The 14,335-nt window shown below is 38.9% G+C and overlaps 1 protein-coding gene across 1 annotated transcript in view; it reads left to right on the forward strand.

Moving 5' to 3' along the window:
• map7d3 (MAP7 domain containing 3) overlaps positions 1–13,791 on the forward strand; it is a 56,631-nt gene extending 42,840 nt beyond the window's left edge. Inside the window, 12 exon segments of the mRNA XM_052149437.1 lie at positions 1,509–1,648; positions 4,009–4,145; positions 4,302–4,366; positions 4,369–4,542; positions 5,430–5,565; positions 7,172–7,352; positions 7,432–7,536; positions 7,650–7,697; positions 7,815–7,887; positions 8,010–8,199; positions 10,428–10,669; positions 10,985–13,791. Coding sequence (XP_052005397.1) covers positions 1,509–1,648; positions 4,009–4,145; positions 4,302–4,366; positions 4,369–4,542; positions 5,430–5,565; positions 7,172–7,352; positions 7,432–7,536; positions 7,650–7,697; positions 7,815–7,887; positions 8,010–8,199; positions 10,428–10,669; positions 10,985–10,992 — 1,499 coding nt within the window. The 3' untranslated portion in view covers positions 10,993–13,791.
• Positions 13,792–14,335: the final 544 nt, after the last annotated feature.

Below are 14,335 nucleotides of genomic sequence, written 5' to 3' on the forward strand. Positions count from 1 at the left end.
GATGGATCTATTGTAAGCTGATTAGCTTAGCAATTCTGTGCGAGAGAAGAGAATGAGTGGAGTGAATCTGTGCCCTGGTGTTGCTGCTACAATCCCCACCTGATCCACATAGTGCAGCTCAATGTCCCTGAAGACCAGCACGTCACACTAAACATTTTCATCATTAATTCCCAGAATTCTTTTAATCTTGCCATTAGATTACCAACCAGTAAAAGTAGTGAACCTTAGTTCATTCATGTAACTTGTTTGAAAGGGATAGCTGTTCACATAAATGTAATACCTTTTTACTTGATGTCTAGAATACTAAATCTGACAGCATCTAAACGGCCTCATTGAAATCTTAAAATAGACAGAGAGATGATTATGAATCAGCAGCAGCTTAAGGATCAATTACATTTACAGGCTTTCCATGATGATAACAGTCACAGTTAATTATAGTGGGTTATGATTAGCTCTGAAATCTCACCATCATAGCAGACCATTATTCAGGCCAGCCCTCTTTGCTCACCTCACCTCCACCAGATACTGGACAAATTAACATCCCAGCTGGATTCTATTAGGGATTGTTTTACATTTTACATTTGTTTATCAGCTGCTGTCCATATCTTGTCAATGTACTTTTTTATCAATATCAAGATTTTAGGTTTGATTGAAATCAACATTTAAAATGCATGTAAATCTACTGCAACTGTAACAACTGTTCACCATTTCTTTTTAGTTTCACCTTTTTGCCCTCTCTACTTCATTTCAGTCGTCCTGCTGTGTAACAAGTTAAACATGTTAATACCAGTTCAATAAAGCTGCATGCTGAATAATTCTAAAAGATTTAGCAAAGTACATTTAAAATAGTTTTAGATGGACCATAATATGTAACTCCACAGAACATTTAAATTACCCTAATGCTGAAATCCCACCATCTACAATGGCTAACCATGTAGTGTGTATCCCAGTATCCCAACAGCAGTTGTAATATAAATGTAATCCTTCTGTTCAGCCTTTCTTACAACTCATGTCTACATGAGCTAATCACTAACATCAGACATGGCTTGTTATAAATGTCATGATGTTTGATGTTCTAGATGTGGATAAAAGGTTTGAGTGAATGTGTGTGTTTGGTTTGCTGTATAATTAAGCTGTTTTAAACAGCAGCCTAATGCGCTTGCTTGGTGCAAGGTGTGCTTTGGTGAAATTGTGTGCTGTGCATTGGTGAACAATGTGTTGTCTGCCCAGGATGCTGTCTGTGCCTCGCCATCTCTCGCTCTCTCTGTCACACACCCACCCACCCATCAAACCCGATGCCATCAGTGCTTTTCTGGAACAGTTTACGATCAACCAGTTCTGACCAATCTAACATGGGCCAATCTTGTTTTGTGCTTTTGTCATCCCCATTCCTCCTCTTTGTTTTGCTATATCTCCCTCTACCTTTGCTTTGCTCACCCACTCGGCTGCATGTGATATACATTCCCTGCTGCACCTGGCTGTGCACCGTTGACTGTGTCCTTTACCAGAGTCTCACCTGTGTCCTCGTTCAGCATCTGCCAGCCCGCTGCAACCCCCGGCCCACGGACCCCTACGTAGCCGAAGCAGTGATCGAAAGAAAGTCCCATCTACTTCTGCATCTGCGGATTGCATTGCTAGTATGGCCCAGGTGAGCAGATGATGCATGTGAACTTGCAATGTTTTTTTTTTGTGGTTGAGAATATAAAGAGTAGGCCCTGCATTTGCATGTTTGTTTTTAGCTTGGATATGCTACATCAGCATGGATATTGTAAATATGTTATGATGATTTTTTTCATCACTTTAAAAACGAATCCATTTCCCTTTTTGATTTGTAACTAGTAGCACCTAATAAACAAGCAAAAAAATAAATAAAATATCTTCAGCAAAGAGTTTTCTTACATTGATGTCCACATATATGGACAGGAGTGTTGGTTATTCAAGTTTTTGAGATGTTACATACATTACATCAGAAATTAGCATAATTCATTCTGATTCAAAATAATTGCCACCATCATCCAATCACTGCCAACTATGCTAAAATAAAAATGTACATTATAAATTCTGGATCTATGTACTGATTACATTGTTCCATGTCTGCCAAAGTTATTGAGTGGTCCAAACATCTGCAGCCTGAAACTAAACTTTTGATCAGATTTTAGGAGTGAATGGACTTACAGTCAGGTCCATAAATATTGGGACATCGACACAATTCTAATCTTTTTGGCTCTATACACCACCACAATGGATTTGAAATGAAATGAAACGAACAAGATGTGCTTTAACTGCAGACTTTCAGCTTTAATTTGAGGGTATTTACATCCAAATCAGGTGAACGGTGTAGGAATTACGTACAACAGTTTGTATATGTGCCTCCCACTTTTTAAGGGACCAAAAGTAATGGGACAGATTAACAATCATAAATCAAACTTTCACTTTTTAATACTTGGTTGCAAATCCTTTGCAGTCAATTACAGCCTGAAGTCTGGAACGCATAGACATCACCAGACGCTGGGTTTCATCCCTGGTGATGCTCTGCCAGGCCTCTACTGCAACTGTCTTCAGTTCCTGCTTGTTCTTGGGGCATTTTCCCTTCAGTTTTGACTTCAGCAAGTGAAATGCATACTGAGTGCACCTTTAATTTAAAGTATGCGTTGCATATAGCAAAGCCAAAATACAACATCCATGCATGTGGACGTGGGGTCGCGCAAGGTTAATGTGAATGCAGATTATTAATCTCCAGAGTCTCCACAATGATCTCATAACTAGGATAGGATTAATGGAACTATCTGTGTGTTATCTCTATTTTCCTTAGTTGAAATGCCTTAAAACAGTATGTGCTCATTCAAACGCCATTTATATGAAAGTCCATTATGGTTTGCTTTGCAAAACAGCTTGGATTTATCCCTGACGTTAATCAGTGTGCTGTCCATTCTGAATAACACTATCTGATCTCAGATTAAGATTGCTCCAGCTGCAATGTGCACTGCAGAGACTGGGAACTGGGTTACATCAATTACTTTTTGACTAAGTGCCAAGCACTCTTATCTTGAAAAATGAGGGGATAGTGAAAATTCTAAGGCCAGAAACACACTGAATAAACTCATAAATAAACTCGGATGCAATTTCTCAAACAATGCATTTCCTGCACATACTTGTACTGTGTGTTTTTGCATTACTGTGACATGCTAAACTTAGTTGCAAAGATACACTAGCCACAACAGTGAAGTAAACGCTTTCAAACTAGCATTGGAACCAAACTACCATGATTAACCTGCACACAGCCTCTTAAAATTTTCACACTAAATAATCTGAAATGAACTACATGTGACAGTCTGATCCCCTGTAGAGAGAATGCCCACTTCAGGGATTTGATCAGACATGCAGTTAATTTGTAGTGCTGACCTACATATAACGAATACTGACTGAGCTTGAGTGTGTGTGTCCTAGAGAAAGGAGAGGAGCTCTCTTTGATATAGTCATTTGAGAAAAGAAAATACAAACTGACATTTCCCTCTGATTGTCTTGCTGTACTCTTCCTTCTCCATTTGCTTTGCCCACAGCACTCTATATCTGATCTGATTGATAGTCATTTGGAAAGATGATGTAGAGTCAGAGCTGATGGTGTACTCATTGCCAGGTGCTTCCTTGTATGTGCTGGAAATATCTCCAGTAAATAACAAGTCCATGCTTATGAGTCTGTCCTGCATTTAGTTAATTTGTCTAATTTATACCCTGAGCATGCGGACAGTAGGTTAAAAATGGATACAGTAGAAGGGACAGGTTAACCTGTAAAGTGACCGGTCATGTTAAAAATAGATTGCAGTCAGATGACAGTCTAACCCCAGCGGTAACACAGTAACAATGACACCATAGTCTAATTTGATCAGGATAGGCATTGATCACTACATAGTAAGCACTTCTCAATTCTGGGGTTCTTTTGTCCTTCATTTGTGTCATGCTCATAGTGAATTATTATCTTTTCTATTTTCTCACCTTTTTTTGGTAAAGCAAAAAGGTGAGAAGGAGAAACGTTTCACGTCACCACTTGGAAAACGCCCTGCCTCTCCCTCTAGTCGTCATCGATCGCCCTCTCCTGCCCCCACTGCAAACACCACTACAAGAACGCCCTCACCTGGAGCAGCCAAGTAAGACACTCAATATTAGTTTTACCCTGCAGGAGTTTCCATTTTGATTTGAAAACTTTACAATGTACTAGTACTTCTCACATTGCATCTCCCATTGTGCATAGTATATATGTGTGTATTCCATCTCTGTTCTTTATTTGAATTTGTCTCTTTCAGGCAGAGTCCACGCTTGCGCCCACCTTCACCCAGCGGCTTGAAACAGAGGCCTCCTTCCCTCAGTCCTCTGCCACATCCAAACCTCCGCCCATCCAGAAACCCACTCTCACCCCCACCGGCCCCCCCACCCTCCGCAAGAGGGACTCCAAGCCAAAGGACTTGTCTCCCATGGTGCCTGTCACTCCACAGTCTCCTGACACCAGCATACCCAGCCCAGCACCCGCACCGAAGACCAAAGAGGGTGAGTACCCTGATATTCATGTGTACACACTGCCCTCTCCACATTCAAACACAACAATTATTCTACAATTTAAAAAAAATAGATATGTAAAAAATAGTCAAATAATAGACAAAAAAATAGTATAAGATCAGAGGTCTGTAAACATATTTGAAGAAAATATTACATTTTAACTTGAAACTGAATACAAATATTAGTGCTTGCAAGGCAGCAATAGAAGTGAAATAATTTTAAAGTTTTATCTAGATTCCCACGGTCATGGAAAACTTAACTATCAGGGAATATAAAAATTGTGGTTTCCTTTAAATGCCATGGAAATAAATAAAATCTTAAAATTTAACTGGATAGAAATTGCTCTTTCTGTGCAATCTTGGGAAAAAAATACTATCGATGACAAAATAGATGGATACATTTGTGTAAGATAAGACTAATCACAATTCAGTTAGCAAATATTAAAACGTCTCTGTCGGTTGGATTTTAATTGCCAACATTTTGAATTACATTTTAATACAATATAAGACCATGCTACAGCCAAGATGATGCAGGTTTTTTTTAATGGTCACTGAAAATATTTTAGCTTTTTACCGCTTCATGCCTTGCCTGGCAAGTGTCTGGCCAATACAAAGCATTTAAGTTACTACAGCAGCATAACCACACCATTGTTGTAATAAACCCTTTTTTAGAAATTGTATTAGCGAGGACTGAAACTGCAGGGTTTACTGAATTTGTTTCTATGCACTGCCATGCAGCTTTATCTTTGAGGCACAACGCCCTCTGCTGGAAACATTTCTATTACCGTTTTCCAAAGTGCAAAATACCATATAGTGCTGTAGTATTGCAGTATTTGCTGCATTTTGCTTTGGGGATGTTAATGTGTTTTGTGCTTTCAGATCCCAGTTCCAAAGTCATTGCAGGAACCAACTCTGCTGCAGAGGCTTCCAAGATCCTGGCTGAGAACCGACGTCTGGCACGTGAACAGAAAGAGAAAGAAGAACAGCTCCGCATACAGAAAGAAGAGGAGGAGAGGTACATTTATTTCACTCACTTCAGTGTCGTTCGTAAGCTTTTTCTAGTTTCTCATGGAGAGGGTAACAGCATAAACCCTACTCGTACACCAAATATACTATATGAACAAAAGTATTGGGACACCTACACATTACACCTACAGGAGCTTTTATGACATGCCATTCTAAATTCATAGGCATTAATATCGAGTTGGTCCCCCCTTTGCAGCTATGACAGCTTCCACTCTTCTGGGAAGGCTTTCTACAAGATTTTGGAGTGTGTCTATTGGAATTTTTGCCCATTCTTCCAGAAGAGCATATGTGAACTCAGACACTGATGTTTGACGAGAGGGCTCGGCTCGCAATCTCCATTCTAGTTCATCCAAAAGGTGTTCGATAGGGTTGAGGTCAGGGCTCTGTGTGGGCCAGTCAAGTTCTTCCACACCATAATCATCCAACCATGCCTTTATGGACCTTGAAATGTGCACTGGGGCACAGTCATGCTGGAACAGAAAAGGGCCTTCCCCAAACTGTTTCCACAAAGTTGGAAGCATAGAATTTTCCAAAATGTCTTGGTAAACTGAGGCATTAACATTTCCATTCAGTGGAACTAAGGGGCCTAGGCCAACCCCAGAATAACAACCCCATAGCATTATCCCTCCTCCAACAAACTTTACAGTTGGCACAATGCAGTCAGGCAGGAAACGTTCTCCTGGCATTCGCCAAACCCAGACTCGACCATCAGACTGCCTGATAGGGAAACGTGATTCGTCACTCCACAGAACACATTTCCACTGCTCCACAGTCCAGTGGCGGTGTGCTTTACACCACTCCATCTGATGCTTGGCATTGTGCTTGGTGATCTAAGGCTTGCATACAGCTGCTCGACCATGGAAACCCATGCCATGAAGCTCCCGGCGCACAGTTTTTGTGCTGATTTTAATGCCAGAGGAGGTTTGGATCTCTGCAGTTATTGAGTTAGTAGAGCGTTGGTGACTTTACACAGCATTGGGCGACCCCGCTTTGTAACTTTACATGGTCTGCCATCGTGGCTGAATTGCTGTGGTTCCTAAATGCTTCCACTTTGCAATAATTCCACTTACAGTTGATCGTGGAATATCTAGTAGGGAAGAAATTTCACGAACTGACTTGTTGCAACGGTGGCATCCTATTACAGTACCACGCTCTAATTCAGTGAGCTCTTTAGAACGACCAATTCTTTCACAAATGTTTGTAAAGGCAAACTGCAAAGCTAGGTGCTTGATTTTACCTGTGGCAATTGGACTGAATGAAACACCTGAATTCAATGATTAAGAGGTGTGGCCTAATACTTTTGACCATATAGTGTACCTTAGTGTGAACTTAAAACTGTCAATTATTTTTAAAAGAAATACTTTCTGGTTGAACTGCTTGTGAAATATTCCATGTCCAATCAAATTTCTGAAAAAATGACTGAAAAAGACTTGAGGAAAGTCATGAAATTAATTAGTCAAAAGGTGTGTGAGACAGAGGGATTGTAACAGTTGGTTTCTCATGCATTCATTAAAGCTAAAGTAAACTTTGCCTCCGTGTGTTAAAGCTATTTACTTTTCAAGTGCCAAAGGCCCTCAGGTATTGTGTCTCAACAGGCTGAGGAAAGAGGAGGAGGAGCGTCTGGCAGAGGAGGAGTGTTTGAGGCAAGCAGAGGAGGAGAAGAGACTTGTGGAGGAGAAGAAGAGAGAAGAGGAGGAGCAGGCTCGTAAAGCAGAAGAGGAGAGAGAGCAAGCAGAACTGGAGGAGCAGGAAAGACAGGTTGAGCTTCAGAAAGAGGTTAGTCTGCACTCTCAAAGCCTCATAGAGCTTATGATTGGTCAGTGGAGTGATTGACTCATTGCTCATACAATGGCAGCGTGAGGAGGCTGAGGTGAAGGCCCAAGAGGAGGCAGAGAAGCAGCGTCAGGAGAGAACACGCATTTTGGAACAGAACCAACAAGAGCGCATGGAGAGAAAGCGGGTGAGTGCTGTCCCATGACACAGACATTTGCATTTGAGGCAGCTGCTGTATTCAAATGAGTGATGTAAGTGTGCTGCAAATAGCCTGAATTGTATTTCTCATTCCATCTCTAGAGAATTGAAGAAATTATGAAGAGAACCAGAAAAACAGACCAAATGGGGGTAAGTTTTACCCTAAGTTTTAGGGTAAGTTTAATATTTTAAGTACATATTGTTCTAAAACAGATTTACAAAGAATAGTCCCTTGTTGCTTATGTTGTGTTTGTGTATTTTCCTCAGGGTAATGATGAGAAAGACATTCCTGATGATAATGAAGAGGAGGCTGAGGACCAATTAGACTGTGAATATAAGGGTCAGTGTCTCAGGGTACCAGATTTGGCACCATATTGCTTTGCTGACAACAGCAGTCACTTATCATCAATTCAGAAGTTTATGTTTAGGATGAGATAAAAGATTTGTTTCATCAAAATTCAGTGTACCAGGCTGTAAAGTCTGACCAAAGTGCCAAGGAAGCAGAGCTGTCAGACTCCAAGGAGCATCTCCTGTCTGTGGAGGAGCCAGTGACAGAGCATGAGGAACCAGATGGTAGTGTGAATGGAGAAACCGATGTGGATGATAAGGAGAACATCAATGGACCCAGCACAGAGGATCCCTCAGTAGATAGGTACAGAAATCACCTCAAAAAGCCCCAGATTACTCACAGTGAAGTTCTTCGTTCGTCGCTCCGAGCCAAAAATACGTTTGAAACAGTCAAGCAACAGTATACTGTTTGCAAGTATACAAGATAAATACAAGATAATATACATTTTAAAACCAATAAAGAACAAAAAAATAAGAATAAATATTTATAAAATAAATGTAAAAAAGTACAAATTATTCAAAAGAAAAAGAATACAGAAATTTTTTTTGCAGTACAATTAGTAAGGGCAGCTCAGTGAATAAATGCGCAGCTAAGCAAATGTGTTTTTAGTCTGGATTTTAATGCGGCTACTGTTGAAGCACACCTGACCTCTTCTGGAAGCTGGTTCCAGTTGCAGGTGGCATAATAGCTAATCGCAGTCTCACCTTGTTTTTAGTGAACCCTCTGTATTTCTAACTGACTTGATCCTATTGATCTGAGAGGAGCATTTAAATACCAGGACACACAAAACAACATGTAAAACCTCAACAAATGTGACATTACAATGTGTTATCAATGACTTCATGACTCATTCTATAAGTAGAATTCACATAAGACCAGTAAAAGAAGGTTTAACCACTCAATGATGATTTAAGGTAATATATATGCAGAAGATAATGTGTAATTTGTCATGTTTACATTCTGCATTCAAGGTGCTAATGCGCTATACATGGCCATAGTATGCACTGGTTATACTCTTGTTATTTTAATTTATGATGACACATATACAACAGCAAGATGGGTGTGTTAAAGTGTGTTAATGGACAGAATACGGACAAAAGAATGATGATGGCATATCTTACTTTGGGAAGATGTGTAAATGGCTTTCGGTTGAAGATGGCACATGAGTAAACCAGCATATCAAATAACTGAGTGAACAGGCACTTAAAGAGTATTCAAGTAGACATGATTCCTTTTTTAGACTAATTAAACAAAAAAAATCACATGATAAGTTCTTGGAATATTTCTCTATGCAAATGACAGATGTAGGTAAGTTTGCACCAGCTAACTAATAACTTTTAAATTGGTCGAACGTAGGCTCCGTAGTGGCCAATGCAGTGGTTCGCATTTACAGTTCTGCTTTGGTGTGTTTGCATCAATCTGTGTGTACACTGCCAAAATCCCAGATTATTGAGAAAAAAAATATTTATTTCTGAAATAATTATACATAAACAAAAGCAATGTAATTCGTGGATTTAAAAATATTTATGAAATTATTGTAGTGTTAAAAACATTATTTTACATGTTGAATGCCATGCAGATCTAAAGTAAGTCAGTCATATACTTTATGCTTGCTCGAGTTGCCTAAACAATAATAAATATATATTTTGCCATTCTTGCTTTGATGCTCTTTTATAAAAAATAAAAAATCCCATCAAATTAAGAAATAACTACTTGCTTGACCAACACAAAATGGGTGTTATTTAAAATCTAAGATGGACTTTCCAATGCAAAGGAACAACATAACCAACTGTTATAACAGGTGCTTTTTAATTTGCTGACAAATTAGAAGTGTTCTAATAATTTATATAACAACTTATGAAATATAATGATTTTACTGTACACAATACTGTCAAACATACAGTCAAAACATTGTACAGGTCAGAAAGTTCTCTTGTAACTTCGTGAAACATAAACAGTGGATGCTTCAGAAAGACGAAACAAGTCCAAATACAAGGTGACACGATCGCTGATCAGTTGATACAATGCACAGATCTTAAAATAATCCTAATAAACTAAATGTGCCGCTACCTCGGATATCTTTTTTTGTCATGCTGGGGGAATGTTACAAAGCTGGTAATTAAAGCTGTTGTGGTCTGCGTTAACGCAATGTGTTATATTTTTGGAGAGGTGCACATCAGGCTACGGCATGCCTGTCCAGATCCTATGGCGTAAGTTCGATGCAGAAGTATAAATCTGCCTTAAGGCATTTTTCTCAGATGAACTGTTGACATTTTTAAATTTGAATTAGAAGAGTTGGTCAGTAAAAAATTAAACTTTGTATAAATAAAGCTTTGTTTGAAGAAAATGATGCGTCTTTTATTGGATATGCGTAAAGCTGTTCACCACTTACAGTTTATAATAGTTAATGATTAATCAAAAGCCAAGCTTTTTGTCAAATTTAAATTCTTTACCTGATTCAAATGTGTTATTTTGTATCACATAATCTGATGGAAACCACATTAAAATTTTGTTTATTTATCCTTTGGCAGCCCGCCTCCCAAGTCCTGTTTGATGGAGGGCTCCGAGTTTGTTAATGAAGACGCTAAGGTGGGCCTGGTTCCAGGACTAAATGGTAAAGGTGGAACCTGGAGCTTTGAGGAGCTGATTGATCTAGGTGTTCATGCAAAAAGTAAACCCCTGAGTGATGATGGGGTCCCTGAGGGGCCCAGAGTGGCCTTTGAAGAGAAAACCAGCCCTCTTCATCCAGCCCAGCCTATTGAAGCTCTGTCTGGTGAGGGCTTTTGACTACATTAAAGAGAGAGTTCACCCAAATATGAAAATCTGTCATAATTTACTCCTCATGCTGTTTCATAACTTGGAACACAAAAGGAGATTAAATAAAATATGGCTCAATGAAATCTCAGTCCCCATTTACTTTCATTTCATGGAAAAAAGATGTAGCGAAAGTGTATGGTGACAGAGGCTGCAAGTCCCTAACATTTGGCGTAACATAATTTTTGGGTGAACTATCCCTTTAAGTAATCTACATCTTATTGTATTATTTTATATTGTTTGTAGAAGTGACCTCTTGTTTCTCGTTTCTCAGAAATGTGAATGGGCAGGTCTATCCAGCTGAGCCTCAGAGTGCCAGCGCTCAGACTCAACTGGACAGCCAGAGGAACCCTCAGAAAGCACCCAGTGCCGCACAGCTTCTGCACTTCATAGATGGATTAAGCAAGAGATAATAAATACAAAACATGATAAAGATATGCTTCAGGGAAAACATTAGATGACTTCAGTGTGCTTGTATCTTTGTTTAGCAGTTCTACACCTATTTTGTGTTTCGTCAGGATTTGTTAAATCTATCTCCTTTGATGTTTTGTTTAGTTTTTTAAAAGTGGGGACAACTTTGTAATTTATTCAAATGGCTGTTGTCTCCTGGTGGTTATTTTTTAAATGACCATATGCACTTTTTTTGCAAAATTCCAGTCCATTTCTTCATGTTTGTTGTTACATTGAGTTTTGTAGAATGATCTGGTTAGTTGAGTCTAATCTGATGTTAGGTCACTGAGAATGGAAAGGAGAAACCGCTTGTACATTTTTGGCTAACATAGAGGTTCCACCCACCGACATGCTAATTAAAATCCTGTGTCTGAACTGCAAAAGGAGCTCAGGAATGTTACCAAATTTGGAATCTGTCTTAGAAACACGAGGTTTGGTGTGGTGCTGGTGCGCAGCTGAGTTGTGTTGAGTTTGTGCTTTTAATTTGACCTCAGGATATTTTCCATTAAGCTTCTATTTCTTTCAGCTCCAAACTTATAAACACCAATATAGTGTTTAACACTGTATCCTCACCATGGCTGGGCAACAACTCTAGCTCCAATCTGTGTAGACCATTGAGAAGCATTCCTACTGTATAACACTTGTGGATAGCACATACTGGTCGAGAAATTTCATTAAAAACTGATTGAATATACTCTTAATGTAAACATTTCCATACAGCCTTGGGCTCTGAGATTGAAAGATCTAGAAGCCCAAATGCAAACTCGCATGATAACACTCGTTGCTTTGTTGGGATCTTTATGTTGTGTTTCTGTTGTGTAGTAAATAACTAATTGTTGATATCCTGTACATAAGTAAAACTAGTTATCTAATTCAAGTGCACCTTCAAAGTAAAATAACTTCAGATGTCTGTATGAATCTGTGCTCTACTAATTTGCTTTAAATAACACAGAATTACTGTAACCTCTTGCACACTTGACAAGGATTCTGCATGTTTCTGGTGTATGTTCCCCAGGGGTTTGAACAAATCGGTTCTGTGCTAGAAGAAAAATTTGAATTATTTAATGTGTTCTTAAATGCCCAAAGTTCCCTCAGGGCCATACTGTAATATCAGGTCCTAATGTGAATGTATGCACAGTTCCTGTTTGTTTATACCATCTGAGGTCTAAATTCAACCAGACTTTTTTATATATTATGTTCAATTTGGGTCTCTGTGAATATGCATTAATGTATATTTAAAACTCTATCACATATCTAGGTATTATGGAAATAATCAGTATTAGGCTACTGGGTCATTTCTTGTGGTTGGGAATAAGTAGGCGGCAGCCGGTTTGAATCAGCCTCTTATACTGTACTTTATAGTGTGGTCTTGGGAATTCTAACTTTGTACCACAAGATGAAATGCTGTTACTATACTCATTGGCCAGATTACTACACAACAGATTACAGCACCAGATTGTGTTTGTCTTTGTGAACAGAATGTGAAGTGAGTAGCGCAGAGGATTGGACTGAGGGTGCAAGCAAAGTCTAGGGGAGTTTTTTTTATTGTGAAGCATGTCGCCTAGTTGTGGTTGGAAACTTGAGAATTGTAATTATATTTACGGTTAATGGGTTTCAGAGAAGGTTCAAGTGATTTTTTTGATATGTGCCGTGTTCTCAGCACTAGACTGTTGATATGTGGCCGTTTAAAGTTGAGCAATGTCCAGACGGTTGTAATAAATGATTGGTCTCCATATGCTTAAGGAGTCCAGTGGTAAAGGCTTTGTGTACTGTAGTTGATGTTTAAGTGTTTCCTTTCACCAATTGTTTTAGCAGTTAAAGGCCACAGAGCTTTAAAAAAATGTTAGGTTGAATATGTCCTATTTACTTTCATTCTGTAGGAATAGATCCCTCACTGTTTTATTTAAAAGTTTTTTTGAAATATTTTATATGCATCAGCTTCCTGTGATTTTTATCTATGTTGTATGGCACTTTCCAGATTCGTTTCGACTCAGGCTCTTAGACTCCAGTGAAAAAGTGTTTGTGGTGGTTAGAAGTGACCAGTGCTTGGCATGAGATGAGATTTGTGTACATATTTTGATTTGGTAATGGGTTTGAAATCTTTTTGCCATCTCTGTTTTGGCCTTTTATTTGTACTCTTAACACTTCGCTTAGAAATTTACAGAATTGCTTCACATTGTGGTGTGGCTGCTACAGATCCGATCAATGAGACGTGTGTTAGTTGCATTTTCCTTTTGTAATACACTAGCACAGCCACTTTCAGACAAGCTCACTCCACTGCAGATGTTGTTCCCACTAACAGGACCTGAGAGCCCTTTGTGCTATTTACATCAGAACTAAAACTGTTCTTTAATCTCGAAGTACTCAATACAGGGGTAGAATAGGACGGTGCCTTAGATGCAGAATGGACTGTATTTTATTTTTGTATATTAATACCTTCACGTGTCGCTTGAGCTTACCTCGGCCATGACAATCACTCTATTTGACCAGGGACATGAATAGAATCTGCTTTTATTAAGAGCAGTTTCTTGTCTTGAAATAGCCCTGACCACAAATTATATTTGTAAATATATCTAAAGTGTACTGGTAAAATATAAATGGTTAAAATAAAGTTTTGGAAGATAAATTAAAATGTGTGTTTGGGGTCATTTATTGCTATATATCTGCTCAATAAATGCTTGTATTTTTTAAAATTTATAGATTTCTAATAAAAATTCACTGAGCACTTTATTAGGAAAACCTGTACACCTATTTATTCATACGATTATCTAATAAGCCAGTCGTGTGGCAGCAGTGAAATGCATAAAATCAAGATACGATTTCGACTGTGGCATGATTGTTGGTGCCAGACGGGCTGGTTGGAGTATTTCTGTAACTGCTGATCTCCTGGAATTTTCATGCACAACAGTCTCTAAAATGTACTCAGAATGGTGCCAAAAAACAAAACCATCCAGTTAACGGCAGTTCAGCGGATGAAAATGCTTTGTTGATGAGGGAGGTCAACAGAGAATGGCCAGACTGGTTCGAGCTGACAGAAAGGCTACAGTAACTCAGATAACCACTCTACAATTTCTAGTGAGCAGAATAGCATCTCAGAATGGATAACATGCCTGAGGAGGATGGCCTACAACAGCAGATGACCACGTCAGGGAACTTTATTAGGACCATAGTGTTC

Source organism: Xyrauchen texanus, chromosome 19 (assembly GCF_025860055.1).
Source record: "Xyrauchen texanus isolate HMW12.3.18 chromosome 19, RBS_HiC_50CHRs, whole genome shotgun sequence".
NCBI classification, from domain to species: domain Eukaryota; kingdom Metazoa; phylum Chordata; class Actinopteri; order Cypriniformes; family Catostomidae; genus Xyrauchen; species Xyrauchen texanus.